General features: G+C 31.5%; 1 protein-coding gene across 1 annotated transcript; it reads left to right on the plus strand.

The window, feature by feature from the left end:
* The first annotated feature begins 41 nt into the window (after positions 1–41).
* LOC144839947 (membrane-bound glycerophospholipid O-acyltransferase 2-like) lies at positions 42–20,956 on the plus strand. The gene is made up of 12 exons (XM_078695539.1): positions 42–172; positions 1,289–1,434; positions 4,158–4,331; positions 5,407–5,462; positions 7,143–7,197; positions 7,933–8,110; positions 12,131–12,221; positions 13,859–13,960; positions 14,143–14,246; positions 14,799–14,996; positions 16,541–16,692; positions 17,316–20,956. The coding sequence occupies exons 1-12, from the start codon at positions 110–112 to the stop codon at positions 17,512–17,514; spliced, it is 1,518 nt and encodes a 505-aa protein (XP_078551665.1). The 5' UTR covers positions 42–109; the 3' UTR covers positions 17,515–20,956.
* Positions 20,957–20,961: the final 5 nt, after the last annotated feature.

The raw sequence follows: 20,961 nt of genomic DNA on the forward strand, positions 1-20,961 counted from the left end.
TTGTGATTGTGTGTGTGTGTGTGTGTAGTAGTGTCGTGTGTGTGGTAACCGCTCCTCCATGCTTGATTTCACTAGTTGATTATCGGAAGATTATGAATTACGAGCGAAAATGGTGCTCGAGATCCCATTTTTGAAGGAAATTTCTGTGAAATTTAAGCTTAGATATGTTGAGGTAAGTTGGATATATATTACGAATAGTTAAAGTTTAGTAGTAGTAAGTATTTATATTGTCATTAATGCAACCTTCTTGGACTTCGACCGCCATCATCCAGGCGTAAGCTAAAGGTTCAGATTTATAAGATCGTTGTTGTCGGGAAGAAATGCGTTGAGCCTCGCGAAGGCAGTCGTCGACACATGGTGGCCTAAACTTTATGCCCCGCCCAATTGTTATAATTCTATCAAGAATCTAGATACTTGGCAGTGAAATTGAGAAGATATTTACTTTTCATTCTAACACAACATGGATTACATTTGCCTAGAATCCTTATTGATTGAAATATTTATTAATAATTATTAATAATTATAAACAAAACAGATTGATTAATGATTTAGCCTATTTGGTGGTTTGATCATATTCATGGTTTGATTGAATGAATGATGCAGTATGATTAATTGAACAAAACATAGTGTTTGGTAATTCATAATAATGATAACATATTTTGTTGTTTGATATTTATTTATTGAAAATGAAAATAGTATTTTGTAGAAATTAAGTCTTTTTGAAGATGAATTGAGTCGGTCATTTGAAAATGAGTAAATAAAAACAATAAACAATTTATTAAAAAAAATAAATGATGCCTATGCTTTTAAGTTTTAGTAGCCTATTAGTATTAATAATTATCATTATCTACTACTCTGGGCCACTACTAGGCTAAGTACAGGCCCTGTAGTATAGTCAGACCTTGTCAATTGTATGACCCACTATACAACCCCCGGAGAGGTGCGTCATTTGTATAATGTGCATCATACCTTATGAATACCTTGAAAAAAAAAGTGATTTACCTTTAGATGACCATGACGCACCCATTTTGACAAACAGTTACAGTGACAATGTTGTTCATCTTATGGTGGGTGGTAAAGTGACAGATATTGACACACCATTGTTCATTCATATGACGTACCATCTAGGTTTAATTAGAACACAACCCCTCCCCCTTCTCATTTGACAATACAAAATCAATCATCAGTGCATACAAATTATCGGTTCTCTTTTTAATTTATGTCGCCCAGGCACGCTTGTTTTTATAACTTAAACTTTAACCCTAACTGACCTCATCTCTTTTTTTAGGTTAATTTTATATTTTGTCAGCTATTAGCCTTGGCATTCTCATACTTCTTTCGATGGGTTCTACATCCTCGGAGAACCAGTGCCACTACAAGGCATTTGGCACAGATAATCGTTGGAACTATAGTGGCGTTTATAGCATTTGGATGGTAAGTATAAGATGGACGCACTGCAATCACTCAGTATTTTAATTGAAAACCTATGCAGGCTACTGTACAGTAGCTATAATAGTAATTAGTTTAAGTACTACTACTAATACTTCAATAAAAGTGTCGGATTTCAGAGAAAAAATATTATTATTAATGACATCCCCACACTTCAGCCTATATTTACACACATTGTGTTGCATAATAAATATATTATTAGTTATCTTTGCATTAAGTACAAGTGATTTTGCTTTGTAAATTTATTTAGGCTTAGACTGGTCAGGCTTTAAGCTCTGTCTTCACTCTCAAACTAGTTTGACAAAAAAATGTGTGATGTGCCTAAATATGATATGGCCAAGTATGGTAGTGATATGACATCACATTTTGTTGTCACATGAAGTTTGATAGTTTAGATAGAGCTTTAGTTCCATTGTCTGAGATTAGAGTTGATTTCATTCGAATAAAGAGCGTAGAAATAGCTGTGCAACCAGACAGAGATAATACTGTATACTGTATGTGTTGTTCGTTTTGCGTGAACGGCTGTCTATTCTTATGTAAAACGATAGACAAACATTATAGTAGAGCTCCTATTATACCAGTATAACTACTGTAATCATTCATTCCTGTCCGTATTATATTTTAATTTAAGTTGGAAAGCTATCATATCACTGATGGCTTGGTCCAGTGGATCTTTATTTATCTGTGTAATAATCTGTGTACTGTAAATCATACTTTGTGTTTTGTACAGTTACAGTACATCTTTTAAAATTATTTTGTGTGTGTACATTATTAAAATAGTGGACTAGAATCCCTATTAAGTGAACACCAACATAAGCGTGTGCTCCCTTAATAGGAATGTCCCTTGAATAGAGGTTGGCCATAGTGTTCAACATTGGCTCACATATGTTTCACAGGAAAGTGTCCCATTAATAGAGGTGTATTGCAAAGAAGGGTTTTAGTATTACTGTAGCTAGTATTTACAATTCAATAATTAATTTTCAAATGACTCTGTTGAAGTTGTATTAATTATGCAAATGTATGGAGACTGTTCAGTTTGCTTAATTATTGGCCTTTATGTGTACCTTTGGACTTTGCATTGTGGGATCATGATAATTTTAAATGAAAAAGGTTGGTATATTAATAAGTTTCAGATACTGTTTGAAGTATCTAATTCTTCTGTATTTAATGGTAATTTTGCTAGCTAGAGGTGTGTGAGGTATGAACCCAACAGTTAATGTGAAAGGTAGGCGCTGCACCGCTGGCTGCCGTGGGTCCTTGGAACACCTAATCCAAATTTTCTCAGTTTCCAGTTAAGCTTGACAAATATAAATACCAAGAAAAATTAACTGTGAACAGTAAAACTATCATATACAGTGCTTAGGCTCAAATACACCAGGACTACAAACAGGTCCATATTCAAATTAAAAAGGAAATGTTTTCATACATGATGCATTTTGGGTATCAAACTAATTAATCATTCAAAACCAATTCTAATTCTGAATATTAGTAGTAATAATAATTAGTAAAATACTAATGTATTATCTTTTTGGAATTGTTGAGTCTCCATCTGAACTAGTGTATAACTTAAGCTGGATCATAGTAATTTATAGGTAGTTTATACTAGAAATATTTTCATGCTCAGCATTAAGATTTACAATCAGATTCTAATACCATCAATGCTAACCTATTTTGGTCATGTATATGGTACTCATAAAATTGCTCACGAGTAGTCTGGCAATAAATCCATCAATCACAGAAATATCAATAAGACTTGAATATTTTAATATCTTGTTTGTTATTAAACACAGTATGTGGAATACAGTATCTCCTAATAAAATACATTATTGAACTTTGCATTAATATTATTACTTGATGCATGTGACTTTAATTATCATAACCTAGATTGGTACAGTCATTGACAATGTATTACAGTAATAGTAGGTGGATCCAAAAGGGAGGGGTGTGAAGGATTGGGGGTGGTGGAAGTCAGGGAAAATTCTGGTCATTCCATGTCAAATCACCCCATAAAAAAAAAATATTTTAAACCTCTTTTTCTTCAAATTTTGTTTAAAAATATATATATTTCTTAGGTCATTGACAATGACCTAAGAAATATAGCTAGACCTCAATCTAAATACATCTCAGTTACTTATTTTATTTATTTTTATTTCAACAATATTTTACGAGAGTGGTCCATCCAGCTGAAGCAGATCATTAGGCACCCTCACAAAAATACATCATGACAAGACATAAACATGTAACAATAAAAATCAAATTAAAATAAATAGAATTAATAAAAAAATTTAAAATAAATAAACTCTCTTAATTAATTACTTATTCAATTGGTCGAGAGTTACAATTAGTAGATTTCCATGTATGTATTCTATGTATGTATAATCAGTACAGTATCTGTATCAATGTGTGTCTATGTGTACAAATAAATATTAACATTCAAGGTCCATATTTGAGAGAGTTGATGGTACAACTAAAGCTCTGTCTACACTATCAAACTAGTTTGACAAAAATGTGTGATGTGCCCAAATAAGGTAGTGATATGCTTAAATATGGTAGTGGTATGACATCATCATGTCCATATACTGTATGGCTACATCACATTTTTTTTTGTTATATAATAAAGTTTGATAGTGTAGACAGAGCTTTATGGAATATATCATTCTAGTTTTTCACTAACAACAGTTTTTCCTCTTTCTTGTCTTTTCTTTCAGGAGTGGTTTAATACACATGCTGCTTGATGCATCAATATGTTACCTTATGATGTTAACGATATCACCAACCATTGTACAGCGTTATGTCTTTGTCGTTTCAATGGTGTACATGTCGGGGGTGCATCTTTACCACCAATTACAGAACTTTGGTGTTTTTAATCTTGATTATATTGGGTGGGTTATACTCTTCTATATGCATATAAATTTCCATAAATACTGTAACTATCAAAGAAAGCAAGCTACAGTATAACATTTGATTAAATGTACAAAAATGTAAAATGTGTAACAGAAATCACAACAAAAAATATTTGAAAGGTAGTTTACCTGATGATAAAGATAATGTTACCATATCTGGTACCCAGAAAATGAACAAATTAAAGGAAATAAAATAATATTAATAATCTGAAGTGAATAAAAAACACCAAAAGACATTTAAACAAAAATTTCCTATATTAATTTGTTAATCTGTTATTTTACAGTAAAAGAAATAAATGTTATTATGAACATGGAAGTATTTCCTCCATGTTTGAATAAATGAAAATGAAACACTTTTGTGTACAAAAGAATAGGGATATTGTAATTGTTAATTTGAACTATACTCTAAAAACAAAATGTGTGTAACCAAAAAAAATTATGAAACATACGGGAAAATATAGATACGGTAGTATTGATAATTATCGAAATGCATGATATGCAGTAATTAGTTATGTGTGTCGAGATTGCCAGATTATATTTTGATTAGATCTTCTTGTATTCAATGTGATGTTATTGTTAGTTTATGCAAATTAAAACCATACAAACTAGAAATTTGTTTTGTTAAAGATATATTGTACCCCTGAACAATTTTTTTTTCAATTTTTTTTTAATATGCCATTTTAATGTCACATAATAGTTATTGACTTTGACCAAAAACTGGATAAAAAAAAAATTTTTACTTGAAAAAAATGTAAATTTAAAGCAAAAAATACTTAAATTGTTTGTCATACAATGGTTTTAAACGTTTCTTTTGCCTTTTTATAAGTGAAATAATTATTTTTTGGGGTTATTTTAATAGAAGTGAATAACTTTATTAAAACAGCAGAATGTCCTATTTAAAGTCAGATTTTATTTATTAATCTTCATTTTTCTTGTTTTTGGGGGAACAATACATCTTTAATTTTACTATGTAAACGTTTGAACTACATACTGATAGCATTAAATATTTTTGAATTTCTTTACAATTTGTACTTAATTTCTTCTTTTTTTTTAGACCACTAATGATGCTGACAATGAAGCTGGGAAGTTTAGGTTATAGTATACACGATGGTAAGGACTAACATTGATTATACTACCTGCATAAAATAGCTATACCACTAATAATGATATATCTTAAGTACATTTTACTAATACTAAATTTACTTACAAGAGCATGAAGGTATGCTTTTTTAATGACATCAACCTTTTTTTTTCATTAGGTTTTATTTTTAAATAACATGTACAACTATGTCTACACTATCAAAAAAAATATGATGTGCCCATATATAGACATGATGATGTCATATCACTACCGTATTTGAGCATATGACAGCCATATTTGGGCACATCACACTTGTTTTTGCCAAACTAGTTTAATAGTGTAGACAGCTATCTGAATTTAAACCATTTCACATGTCAATGAAAATCTAAAACTCTTGTTCTTGGACAAGTTTGAATTGTCTTACTGTAAACCTTTTGAAATAAATTCTATAGACCTCTTTTCAAACACATCTAAACCTCCTTTCAAACACATCTAAACCTCCTTTCAAACACATCTAAACCTCCTTTCAAACGCATCTAAACCTCCATTTAAACACCCACATCTAAACCTCCATTTAAACACCCACATCTAAACCTCCTTTCAAACACATCTAAACCTCCTTTCAAACACATATAAACCTCTTTTCACACACATATAAACCTCCTTTCAAACGTATCTATAACCTCTGTTTTATTGTGACCAACATTCTGTAAGATTTATTCTCTGTTGTAAACCTTCCTAATGTGTGTAAAGCCTTCCAAATGTGATGTGGACATGATGATGATGTCATATCATTACCATATTTGGTCATATCACTACCATATTTGGGCACATCACACTAGTTTCATAGTGTAGACAGCTTAATGCTTACTGATAATTTCATAGTTGTTGCAAACTATTTTATGTGCTTTAATAATATGAGGCTACTGGAAGGTTTTTTCTTATTAATATTACTGTGTCAAATGTTGTCTAGATTTTGTATAAATGCTTGCATAATAATTATTAACCAAGAATGTCCTAAAAAGCTATGATCATTAAATGTACTATGTGGTTATAAAGAGGCTTCATAAGGTGGGATGTAAAGCTCTGTCTACACTATCAAACTAGTTTGACAAAAAAAAGTGTGATATGGGCCGGTTACTCCAAGAATGAATGTAAACAAATAATTATACATAAAAATGCTCAAAATCATTAAAAATTACAATATATAGTCTATTGGATGTTTACAAGTTTAAAACAAATTGCTTAATAAAGTTTTACAATGACTAAAATACAAATATAAAAAATTCTATTGTAATAGAGGGATATATATTGGTCTCTTAACAATTACTATTAAATAATTAAAACAAGATTTTAATTAATCTACTTTGTTTTGTAAAACATTTGAAATAATTGTATACTGTGTAATATTATATATAACGAACACATTTGACTTCTAAATCATTTCTATGAAAGCCTATAATAATATACAGTATCACATATTTCTTTTACTAACCTTTTAATGTCAAATAAAACAATGCTAAAATTCTAATAATAAAGAATCTTTCCAGAGACCACACATGTTTTTATTATTTTGTTTTATGAATAAATTACCATACCATTGAGGAAATTTGATTGATTTTTTTTTCAAGTTCAACTTATTTGACCTTTGATCTTCCTCTATTGTTTTTTTATTCTGTTTATCAGTTCTTTTTTTCTTAATTATACAGGTATGACAAAAGATGAAGAACAGCTTAATGATATTCAAAAGAAAATGCTTACAAAGTGAGTATTGTAATTAACTTAAGCTCAATATGACCTGACCTATGACCTTTAACTCCAATTGTTGAACTTGCTTATTGCAGATTTCACTCCCACATTATTAAGTGGGTAGAAGGTGAAAATGAATACAAAATCCCTTGAATATTATATGTTTATTTGTATGCCTACAAAATCCTAGTTTAACTACTGGTTCAAACACAGGAACATGCATACGTTCGGGCGTGTGGCGCAGTGTGTTGGACTTTGGACTACTGATCGTGAGGTCAAGGTTCGAATCCAACTCTCGCTGCATTGCTTGTATTCTTAGGCAAGATACTTTACTTACGTTTGCCTCTCTACACCCAGGTGTATAAATGGGAACCCGGTTAAGACACAACTTTGCGCTGATTACTAACTGCATTATGGGAGTATGTTTCCATGCGTGTTTGATCCAAAAAACTGACTGTGGTAATAATATTAAGCGCGGATAATATTATTATTATTATTATACTTTTTATATTTATTTATTATATTATTTTTCATTATATGGCCTGGTAGCAATATCATTTTCTGCAATTGTCTATTTATTATTAAAATCATCAGTTTCGATGTGTAAAATAAACTCTATAATATATAAACTTTTTGGAATAAAAATATAATAATATAATAATGTTGCCCGAAAGATGCTAATTTTTCTGGCTGTTTCACTTTATTGTTTTTATTTACCTTTTTATATGTGTTATTTCTACATTTTTTCAGGCAGGTTCCTTCACCAATAGAGTTCTACAGTTACATATTTTGTATGTCGGGTATTCTAGCAGGGCCAGTGTGTTTTTTCACAGAGTACATTAATTTTATTGAGGGTTCAAATTTCCGCAAAGTTATAAGGGATGAGAAGGGTGAAATCACAGTGATATACGATGATCCGTCATCGAAGGTACGTGTTGTCTTTTTCTCTTATTACCTTTAAACCATGGGTGACTTTTACATTTTTTTTTGACATTTTACTATAAACACTAGAGTATGTACACGTATATTAAAATGAATGATGTCATAGTTAGCAGTGGAGCTTGGGGTTCTATAGTCATGGATTGATTGAGTAATTGGTGCAGTATTGAGTACATACAGTAAAAGGATAGCATTAAATAGACGTGAAATTTAAGAATTTACAATATTAATACAGTACATTTTTTTTGGAAAATTACGTCTACTATGGGCCACTTATTGGACTGAGATGCTTACAGTAGAACCCCTATTAAGAGGACAATTTGGTTACCTAACAAATAGGGATTTCCTCTGAATATTTTACATTCTTTCCGGAATTTGGCCTCTGAATAGGGATATCCCCTGAGTAGGGGTGTTCAAAAGGAGAAGATACTTAATAGTTTATTTAATGGGTGCATGGAGTAATCTATATTATTACTCCATGATGAGTGTCAGTGTGTAATTGTAAATAAATGTTGTCATAGCAGTGAAGGGATTGTCCGGTGTTCAAATATTGAACCTTGTTGTCCTTTGAGTAGGGATATCCCCTGAATAGGGGTGTTCAAAAGTTGGAGTATACTAACAGTGTATTTAATGAGTGCCAGTGTGTGTAACAATGAAACGTGAAGTTTAAGTTCGAAAGGGCTATTTATCTAATGTAAATTTACATTAAATGTTGGCTTCAGAATGATCCCAAACAGCTTACTGTACCTTAAATAAAAAGAAGAGCACACACTATTGTGAATATTATAAGCTCTATAGGTCATAGGTCAATGAATAAAAAAGAAATTACTTAGCAATGTAGTAGTATAGAGAAGAACGAACAAGTTTAATTAGCCTAAGCTCATTGAGATTAACATAAAATCTGTTAGTAGTAGCTGCTTATGATTTCAAATGGGCTTCTTTATAATTTAAAGCTCTTTACATTACAGTAGCTAGCTGCCGTAGAATTCACACTGATCCTTTTCTTTATCTTTGTGCCAAATAAAACAAGATGAAGTGTATAGATTGTATAAAACTCTGTCTACACTATCAAACTTAATGTGACAAAAAAATGTGATGTGCCCATATATGGACATGATGATGTCATATCACTACCATATTTAGGCATATCACTACCATACAGTATATGGGAACATCAGACTTTTTTTGTCAAACTTGTTTGATATTGTAAACAAACCTTTACAATCAATTGGCCTTTGGTTTATTAAAAAAAATTGTTAATATACTTGCATAATACAAGTGTTTTTACCCCGCATTTACACACAAAACATGTTTTAATTGATCATGCATGACCCCCAGACATTGTTGATTGTGTGAACGAACTTCTTTGTGGTTTATTTATATGTTCAGTTCGTATCGTATGATTATCTATCACAATGTCACATGCTATTCATTCCTATCACCATTGGTTGTATTACAAATGAAGCTGCCAAGCGATTTTTGTTCAGATTGTTCTTTTGGATTTGGCTTAAATCGCTTCACTGATTCATTTGTCCCTTGTCTGTTGCTTATTCCACTACAGGTGGGAACAACCTGTCTATTCTACTCTACGGAATCTGGAACTGGTTAATTTGTTTGTGTGAGGATTTATTATTTCAATTCCCTTTTCAGGGATTTTATTCAAACATACAAACAAATAGACATAAATTTTCATTCTTACCTAGCGCTTCAAAGATAGGTCTGTTGTATTTTATATTGCTTGATCAGTTGTTGTTGTTGCAGTAGTTCCATGTTGATCACGAATGTAAATATTATGTGTGTATTGTTTTGCTTGTGTTTTTCTGCCAAGAAAACAATTATCATACTATGTATGAATGACTTAATAAATTGAATCTGAATCTCAGGCCCTTTTTTTACAATTAAAAGCTAAATTTAATCTATATATGCTGCATAATATTTTTTTCTTTTTTCGTGGGCCATAAAAATGAAACTTGCTACCTCTTGTGCAATGTTTTTATTATTAATTAATAGTTTGAGCTTAAATTTATAAGGAAATGAACAATAAATCTTCGGAATGTATTTGGTTCTAAGATTTCTGTATAGAAAAGACAAATTAACATAAAAGGAACTTCATCTTCTATTAATCTTAAATTACATTATATTACTAAATAATTCCTCCGTGTTTATACATAGCTTGGATTTTTTATTTTTTTTTGTATTCCATCAGATAGTTTTTTGTCCATATTACTGTATGATGATATTACAATAAAGCCAGCATAACAATAAAATACATTAGAAGAAAAAAGTAAATTACACTGCAGTAGACATAAACAGTAATGTAATTACTGTAATATGTATAGCAAATTATATTGTTTTTGATGCTACTGTACATGTACGAGTCATATACCTGTATTGCACATTAACATTATGATTTTTAATTTATCAGCAGCATTTTTTTTAAAACTTATTTATTTATAATCAATATAAATAATTGATATATTGCATGGTAAGCAAACCAGGTAGAGCAGTTTAAAACAAACTCAATATTTCAGAACACTGTGTCTTTGGTAGAATGTATAATAATAATAATAATAATGGAAATTTGTAAAGCGCAAGCATCTGTCTAAAAAAAAGACGCTCACTGCGCTATAGTGTTATAGAATGTACTGTACACTGTTATATACAGTACTTTTTTGTCAACTACAGTAGGTACTCGTCTGATACCATGTTTCGCTGGTTTAATAGTAGAAAGCCTCCTTTGGGATACTCCTATTTTAAGGAAACCCTAAAGCTTGATTTTCACGCAACGCAGGCAATTTAAATGGTTTTTTTTTGTTTCTCATGTCGCATGTACTTTAGCTACAGTACTTTGTTAGGGAAATCCTGGGACCTCCACTGTTCTAAGGCTCTGTCTACATTACACTACATTTGACAAAAAAAGTGTAATGTACCCAAATCTGGTAGTGATATGACATCATCATGTCAATATGGGCACATCATTTTTGTCACATATTAAGTTTGATAGTGTAGACAGAGCTTTAGAATGATGTAATAAAGAAACATGTTAATGTTACAACGTTGTTAATAAACTGATATTCGTAACATACAAGTGTATGAGCTGAAACTAGATATTACAGATCCTTGATCAATTTTATGTAAATGAAAATGATTTGTCCAAGTCAGCCAAGTGCAGCACGCATTGTTTGTACTGTGTCTCCAGCTATCTGCAGAATGTCGTACTACTGTACAGAACTGGTTGTTTGTTTAGTATTCCATACAAAAGAGACTATCTATTTGTAGAGTAAATAGTAATTTTTTTTTCTGATTTTCATCTAATTGTAATTATAAATTTTGTGAATAATTTAAAAGCAGCTGCTGCTGTTATCTCAAGTGTACATTGTGGGTGTACAAATAAATACATGATTTATAAATGTGCTACATTCAAAATTTAATTTGATCTTTGCTAACATGATCTTCTATGTGAACACTGCATGAAGAAAAATTAAAATTATTATTTTAAGTTTAAAGATGTATTGTCCCCCAAAAACATAAACAATGAAGACTAATTAAATCAGACTTAGGTCATTTTGTAGTTTTAATAAAGTTAATCACTTCTGTAGAAAAAAATCAAAAAAAATAATGTTTTCACTTATAAAATGAAAAAAACCCTAAACAAATCTTTAATTCTATCTGCAGTATTTAATTCAGTATTCAATTGGAAAATATTATAGTGCAGTTAAATTCAGCTTTTTACGTTCAATATTTGGTCAACATCAAAAGGTATTAACTTAAGGATTCTGCTTATTCTTCCTACAATGCAGGAATTAGTTCAAACTAATTCTTCCATAATCCTAACTACCAACTAAAGTTCAATTTAATAGAACATTTATTCAAACTGATTTATTGTTGTTTTATTTTCATCCTTTTTCAGTGGGCAGTAATTAGCAAACCATTTCCTACCAACTAAAAGTTCAATTTAATAAAACATTTATTCAAACTGATTTATTGTTTTTTTATTTTCATCTTTCAGTGGGCAGTAATTAGCAAGCTATTTATAACTGTTTTGTCTGCTCTAGTCCTTGTAATATTAGTTCCAAAGATTCCCATTTGGGGAAATGTGGGTAAGTGAATTTAGTATTATTATTTTAAAGACACTTTGTCTTACATGAAATGTAAAAAAATAATTGTTATACTTGGATGAAAGCCCTCTCTTCTCCACCTCCACCCTTCCCCTCCCTCTGCCAGCAAAAGACAGAACATTAGTTTAAGTTCAAAGTTTCGCATTAGGTGCTGTTCCAACAGCCCCATCCCCTCCCTACTTCCAAATCCTGTACCTGATACTGATTCAGAAATTGCCAGTTTGTACAAGTTTACTACCAGCTATACAAGATATACATATAGGTGGAACCCTCTCTTCTCACGACCCCCTGCCAGAAAATGACAGAACATTAGTTTAAGTTCAAAGTTCAGCATTAGGTGCTGTTCCAACATCCCATCCCCCTCCCTATTTCCAAATCCTGCTACTGATTCAGAAATTGCCAGTTCATACAAGTTTACTACCAGCTAAATTTGTTTATCTGTTATTTCTATTGAATTGAAACTGTAATTAGTACAGTAATTTGATCAATTCAAGGACAGTTGGTGAACTCTTCTATTTCAAGTATTGTATTTCGATTGAGTATTTTACTTCATGGAAATCTAAAGCTCTGTCTACACTATCAACTAGTTTGATGTGCCCAAATATGGTAGTGATATACAGGTCTTGTCTTTTAAGGCGAGCGATTACGATCACTCACCTAACACACTCCTAAACTGCCCTTGAGGAGTGCGATTTACAACACGCTTAAATTTTGTAAACTACAAACAGCACACCTACAGCATCTCTGAATGTATTGAGGAGTGCAATTTGTAGCACACCTATAATTTTAAAAAGACAAGGCCTGGATATACCCAAATATGGTACTGATATGGCATAATCATGTTCATATATCGGCACATCATACTTGCATATAATTATGTTTACCTTTAAAATAGAAAATGTACTGTATATATTTTTGTTGAGCTCCAAACAAATGGTAAATGTGTATTTAGAAACATTTCATATTCACAATGATAAGGTCAGTTTCTGATATTGAGATAATTGAGGAAGGAAGTCATCTCTATCTAGACTAAATTAAAAAAAAATACTTCTGTGTGGTTTGTGAGAGAATTATTTGTTAGCCAATCGATGTGCTAACATTTAATTTAAAAGATCAACATGAAAATGCCATTTGAATCTGCTTTGTAAGAGTAGTTCTTTTGTCTGTTTAAAATTATATTAAATCTTGTGCATATGTTTGTCTTTTCAACGGGATTACCACCTTTAAGAAGGATAGTAAATGAATTCGCTTATGGTTATCCTTGCCAATTTGCCTAAATATTAAAAAAAATTAAAGTATACAAGAAATAAATACGTCAACCATTGATTGTGCTAAAAACACATTTAGTTTTTTTAAAATAAAAATGTTTTCCATCAAAATACATCAAGTTTTTTCTGTTTCCTGCATTTGACAAGGATGTTATTGTTAAGCTCTGTTTACACTATCAAACTTTACGTGATGTGCACATATATGAATACGATGATGTCATATCAGTACCATATTTGGGCATATCATTACCATATTTGGGCACATCACACTTTTCTGTCAAACTAGTTATAAAAGTTATAAAATACTGTATATATTATATTTGTTAACTTGTTTGTTTTTTTTGTGTACAGATGCTGTCCACATGAATGATAGTTCATTCTTATACAAGATTGGCTATTTATTACTTTCAATTGAAATTGCAAAGTCTAAATATTTTCTTGGTTGGGTATTTGGTGAGTAAAAATATTACCTAATGATTTTGATTTTCTAATTTTCTTTAAAAAAGTTCTCAAGAAAATTGTTAAGCCCTGACAAATAGTGTTTTTTAAAAGCTTGTGTTTAAAATAGAGTTGCAATGAATTAAATTAAATAACACATTCTGCAATAAATAATAATAGTTATGTTGTCTTTTCAGCTGATGCCATTAACAATGCAGCTGGAATAGGTTTCTCTGGTTACGATAAAAAGGGACGACCAGTATGGGATGGTATATCAAACGTCAAGATCGTTGAATTTGAAGTAAATATACTTTTTTTAGTTTTGCTATATATATATATATTATAAACACATTAGGCATAGGAGATTAATTCTAAACCGCCTGGTGATATACTGAAATTTAATTAATTAATTTGAAACGATAAGATGAGGAAATCTGTGAGAATGAGAAAAAGTCACCCCAACCGAGATTCGAACCCGGAAACTAATTGATTTATTTTTGTTTCTCATTAGCTTTATTATGAATTTGAACATATTTTACAGTATATAACTTGTCTTGATTGAAACAAATATATTAAATGAAGCTTGTGAGCAGTTTTACTATTAATTTTGGGTCGCCCAAACTGACATAACATTAAAAACTGCACACTTAAGCTCTGTCTACACCATCAAACTTTATGTGACAAAAAAATGTAATGTGCACAAATATGGTAGTGATATGCTTAAATATGACATCATCATGTCCATATATGGGCACATCACATTTTTGTTGTCACATAAAGTTTGATAGTGTATACAGAGCTTTAAACTAGAATCCGTTCAAAAGTTTCAAATATTTTTCTCACGTTTTTCCAGACCGCAACTAGTTTGAAGACATTAATTGAAAACTGGAACATTACTGGTTCAATATGGTTACGTCATTGCTGTTATGACCGAGTTCCCTTTCAAAAGCGTCTCTTCACCTTCATCTTGTCGGCTCTCTGGCATGGCTTCTATCCCGGCTATTTTATTACATTCCTGTCTGCTGCCTTTTTCAGTGCTGCGGGGTCAAAGGTGAGGCATGATTGGCTTCTATAGATCTAATTTACTGTATCTTTCTGCCACTAATGGAATATTGGTTTGAATAGGTAAAATGTACTGTAGATTCAGTCCCTTTGATAGCATAATTCAGAGGTTCTCAACAGTGTGGGCAGAAATGTAATTTAGAAATAGTCTTGTGGCAGATCGAGCGAATCACACACTGAGTATTTAAGTCGGAAATGGTACTCTCGCACGTAAAATTTATGATAAATGGAACCTTTAGTTGGCCAGAAATGACACTATCATAGTGTGCTAGCAATTGCCAAAATGATTCTAGTCTACTTTTTTTTTTTGCTTGGAATATATATATATATGCAAGTTTCACAATTTAAGAGATAATTCTATGCAGACCAACTGCTGTTTGTACCCAATAGTAATGTAGTGTCTGGAAACATGGTTTATTTATATATGAGAGCCACATTTAATGAAAGGTTATAATTACCAATAGCATTACTTAAGGCAGATTAGTGCTGCTGACACTGTACTTTTAGGCCCAAAAATGACAATACATAAAGTAAACTCTATTCAATTTGAACAAAATGGGAAACCCCACATTAATGATCCAGGGATCATCTTAAAAGAGTTTACTTATGTGTAAATCGTTGAATCAAATAATAAATAAAGGTTTATTAAAAATACTGTAAATAATTTCAATGTTTTAAGCGTTGGAAAATAAATATATATCAATATTTATAATACCTGCATCTTATATAATGACAATCCTATGATGGACTGTAAGGGATTATCTTTATAAAGCATTCAATTCAGGGATTGTCTTGAAAAGTGAATGTAGGCCTATTTATTCACAGCCTAATAAATTTAGGCTGGCAAATAGCATGAGCAATGCATGATGAGAATTGCTCCCAATTCCTTCCCATCATGAATCGCTCACGCTATTTGCGATAAACCCTATTTAGCATAAAAATAAGTGTCTTTCAGGTGGTATGTTATTATTATTTTATAATTACAGTAGAACCTCCATTTTACGTACGGTACGGGACCGAAAGGCGTACGTAAAACAAGGGATTCGTAAAATCAAGGTTGACCTTAAATTGACCCCCAAATACGTAGATCGTAGCTAAAAAGGCTGCCGTGTTTGCCTACAGCATGCAGCTGGTCACTAGCTTAGCTAGGCCCTTCCTAGGCCTAGACTAATCTAGGCCAGGATAGCAGGCCTAGCAAGATGTGAGGCCTAAGTACAGTATATACAGGCTGTGCGATTTAGTTTAAATAAAGTTTTATAAATAAAATATCAATGTTCTTGTATTTTCTATCAATAAAAACAGTCGCTGCTGTAGGGGAATGCACATGAGTTCCTCACACAGCCATGGCTTTGTGCTTTGTTGTTGTTAAATTGCGCCCTCAATGTAAGAAAATGATGACGTCATCGGTCATTTAAGCGTACGTAAAATCAAGGGAACGTAAAATCAGGGTACGTAAAACGAAGGTTCTACTGTATTAATAATTTTTTGTACTCAAATATGAATTAAAAACATAAAAATATTCTTATTCTGCAGGTTCGATATTCAGTTCGTCCATACTTTTTGAAGTCTGTGAGAATGAAGCAGTTTTACGACGTCATAACATGGTTTTTTACGCATCTTACGCTTGCTTATTTTATTGCACCATTCACCTTCCTTAGGTTACAACCTACAATAGATTACTTTAAGTAAGTAATAACTTTATTCTCTGTTTAATTTACAAAGCTGCTGTCGGCCAATCAGATAAGCCAGTTTGCAGCTATTCATATCTACGCTTGCGTTTGCAGCATGTCGAGTATTTATCAACGCGAGAATGCACTCCAATGCTCTGTCTACACTATCAAACTTTATGTGACAAAAAAATGTGATGTGCCCATGTATAGACATGATGACTACCACTTTTTCTTGATCAAACTAGTTTAATAGAGGACAGCTTTACACAATGCTCCTATGGACAAGAAAGCTTCATTTTATTGCCATTCACAATGTTTTAGGTTATTTTTATGTACTAAATAATAATTTTGAACAGATTTTTGAGGAGCCCTTGTTCGCAAAACTTTGATGTTATCTGGTTGACTAGTTAATTTAATAGTGTCTTTAAGAATTTCATGACGTGAATCATTTAAAGTAATTTCTACAAGCGATCATGTGTGATGTAGATAATTTGCCTCTGATACCAATTGTCAAAAGTGGACAGGCATATGGTACAATTACTGAAAATATTATATACAATTTTCGTTAAGAAAAATTCTTACTGGATTTTGCATTTCAAATAAACATACTCGTATATTTGTTATTTAATGTTTTTCAGTTCAATGTACTGGTTTTTACATATTGCCGCATTAACGGTCATTGTAGTATTACCCACACCAAAGCGAAGAACAAAAGTGACCGAAGAGAAGTTAGAGAAAAATCACAACACAGGTGCACTCAACGGTTCTGCTCACACACATGTAGCCAGTGATATGATGAAACTAGCGGTCAACGGTGAAGATAAGAAACATAGGTAGAGGGCGCTAATCATGATGATTGATTGATAAATTGTTTTTAATATCTTCTCGAAGGAAGGTTATTTGTCATAATGCAAAGTGATCAGTTTTTGATGAAAGGTCAGAAAGGTCATCTTTGGGACCAGTTCCGATTGATTTTTGTCATTTTGGATGGTTTTAGAATTCGAGTGAGAAAATTAAACATGTTTTGGTATTATAATAATGTACTAACACTTCTTTCCGCACTTCCCCACAGAATGTATCAAAAAACATAAATTTGAAATTGAAAATTTAAATTGCAAATGTTTTACAGATTGTAAACTGGACCTATCACTACTTTTTTCGACCTTATATATAACCTATGACCTTTAATTTTTAATTTTGATAACAAGATCCACTTGTGTTTACTTTAGTTAGCTTGTGTGTGATTATTTATTACAATAATTAACCACTACTTCACCTTGTGTTTGTCAGCACCATCGCAACTTATTTTGTTTTATATCTTAAAAAGAAAAACATAGTATTATTTTTAAGAATATTTTTTACACATTAGCATTCCATTGTTTGTTTTTGCCCGGTAATACAATATCTGAAATCTTAAAAACTACTAGTGCTATGCATAACCACCGTGGAAAGATGTCATTGTGATTTGACTCTGCATACAGGCAGGCAGAGAACCACCAAACCACCCACTGATATACTGGAAGCTAATCAATTTGTAAACTGTGAGTTTAGATAAGGAAATTTATCTGTAAGAATTAGTAAAAGCTAAAAACTGAGATTCGAACCTGGCATTTTATGCTTGATATGATAATTTAATTACATTGAAATGAAGATCATTATTTTGTAATTCCCATGTATTGCTTTCCTGTGGGGATTCCCAGTGTATTGCTTTCCTGTGGGGATTCCCAGTGTATTGCTTTCCTGTGGGAATTCCCAATGTATTGCATTCCTGTGGGAATTCCCAATGTATTGCATTCTTGTGGGAATTCCCAAACTCTATATTAGATGAAAGTAAGATGTCCAGCGGTCTAATCTCACCAGCCACACTATATTATTTTAACCTAATTAGTTTTAACAACATTCACAGCACTTTAGGTTTTTGGAGCCATATGTTTAAAGTTTCATATGTGTTTTATGTTTTTTTGTATAGAAATATAATTTAAAATGCAGTTAGTATTAGGGAGCTGTTAATAAATTGAGAGAGGAGTTAAGGAACTTAGATCAAGACATCATTTAAGATAATGAAGAATTTTATTAAGACTTTCAAATTAGATTCTGAATGCATGATGATGTCACAGATTTTAGTGTCCAATGCGATTGATGCAATGATATGTATATTTTTTATTTATCAATTATAAATGATTTATATTAATAGGAAGATGATTATAGTTTGTTTATGTCTGTTTAGTTTGTTACAGGAATATTTCTATTTTTAGTTTGTTTATGAACTTATTTCTATTTTTAGTTCACACATCATCCCATGTATGTCTATTTTTAGATGTTTATGTGCTGAAGTCTATTTTTAGATTTTGTATGTGCTCAAGTTTATTTTTAGATTCTTTCATTCATATTTGGTTAAAAATAATAGCTTTTTATATCATAAATTTTAGTGACATGCTTCTTCAAGGCGTTTATAGACTAGTAGTACAGTATGTGAATTTAAAGTTGTTTAACCATATACTATAAGTATAACATTTATATTAAACCGAGGAAGGGCTACTGTAGTGTTGCCCGAAAGCTCTGGTGTTTTATTTGTATCTCCATTGAGATCCAGCCACTGACACCCACAGAATAGTCAATTTTTCTGTAATTTTTGCCTTTGGATAAACATATATATATTTATTATGTGACCAAGCTTACGATGTGAACTGTTTGACCCTTAGCTGATCTCTAATTAATATTTAATTGCAGACTTGTTGGTGTGTAATTAGGGAAAGTGCTTTAACGTTTTTTTTTAGTTTTGTTTTAATTAGTATAAGTACAGTATTCTTGTCTGTATTGTCAGTATACAACCTGTATTTCAAATCAGTAATTATCAACTGCAATTAACAAATAAAAATCCTTTACATAAATTGTAAATAATTAAATTTAATTTTTTTTCCACCAAAGTCTTCGCTGAGTTTTTTGTGCAAGCTAAGCTTGATAACAAGCCAGCTCTAAACACTGTCTGCTCAATTTGATTATTATGGGGTGTTTTTTGAGGGGGACTGAGGTGAAGAGGATTCTGAAAAGAGTAAGGTGGTGGTCGGGGCTTTGGTGGCAGAAAGTACTGAATTGGGGATAAGGTTCTACGGTATGGGCGTTATTGAGGAGGTCAGTTGCGCCGTAACACAGAGGCCTGAGGCCCCTGGTTCATAGACCCTAAGTGGCCCTGCAACGCTCGAGGCCTTGGATGTTTTCAGCCTTTTTAACATATTGTAAAACCTGTTGTTTCCTCTGGGCTCCTGTAAGCTCCAGGGCCCCTGGGTTTAGCCAGTGAGCGCTCATAGCTGTACGCCGAGTATGGTATTCAACTCTATTAACCTACTTTTAGGCTTGTAAAATGTTGATAAATATGCAATAATAAAGGTTTTGCATACAATTTGCTATTTTAAGATTAAAATCATGAATAGTAATTTCTCTGAGCCAATAATTTTGCTTGTTGACAAAAGATGTAATTTATATATAGTAAATTTGTGTGGTGTATAATTTATTTCCAATTTTGTAAACAATTTACAATCATCAAACTCAGCTTCCAAAAATATATAAAGGTGGATTCACACTAAATTCCTTCCTTTTATCTACCATGTATGCTTTAATTAACAATGTGTGTATTTGTCATTACTGGTATTGATATTATAAAAAAAAATCATATATTTTTTGTATGTATATATATTGTGATCAAAAATCGCATTGATGGATATGACATTGTGGGAAATACATGATGATATTTTAAAATTAATGTTGAAATATTGTTGACCCTCTTCAATTTTGTTGGTAGCTATGCCTTTTCTTTTGAAATAGAGGTAAAAATCCAACACTTCCTAATACTGTGTACACACACACACACACTTGAGTTAAGCTGATCAGTGCTTGTGCGATCCATTAACATTAAGTTTCAGAATGTAAAGTTATATCTTCCCACCAGATTACAATGGAAGTTGGATGATTAAAATGAATAATTGGTGTATTTTTGTGTTTGAACCAGAACAAGTTTAGCCACAATGCAATAGAATGCAATTCAACTACAATAGAGAAAAGAGTATGTAAACATAGCTTGTGAAAATTATCGAGTTAGAATATTATGATATTCTCAATTTTCAATATGTTGTTTGTGAGTAAGCTTGTTCATTTACAACAACTAGTATACCTTACCTTTTTTGGAATAGGGTTTATATGAATTTTTTGTGCATTTTTGAGAGATAATGAAACATCAACAATATTCCATTACAATTTGTCACAGTTGAAGCATCAATGTTGAAAGTA

This window comes from Antedon bifida, chromosome 4 (genome assembly GCF_963402885.1).
Source record: "Antedon bifida chromosome 4, ecAntBifi1.1, whole genome shotgun sequence".
Lineage (NCBI taxonomy): Eukaryota > Metazoa > Echinodermata > Crinoidea > Comatulida > Antedonidae > Antedon > Antedon bifida.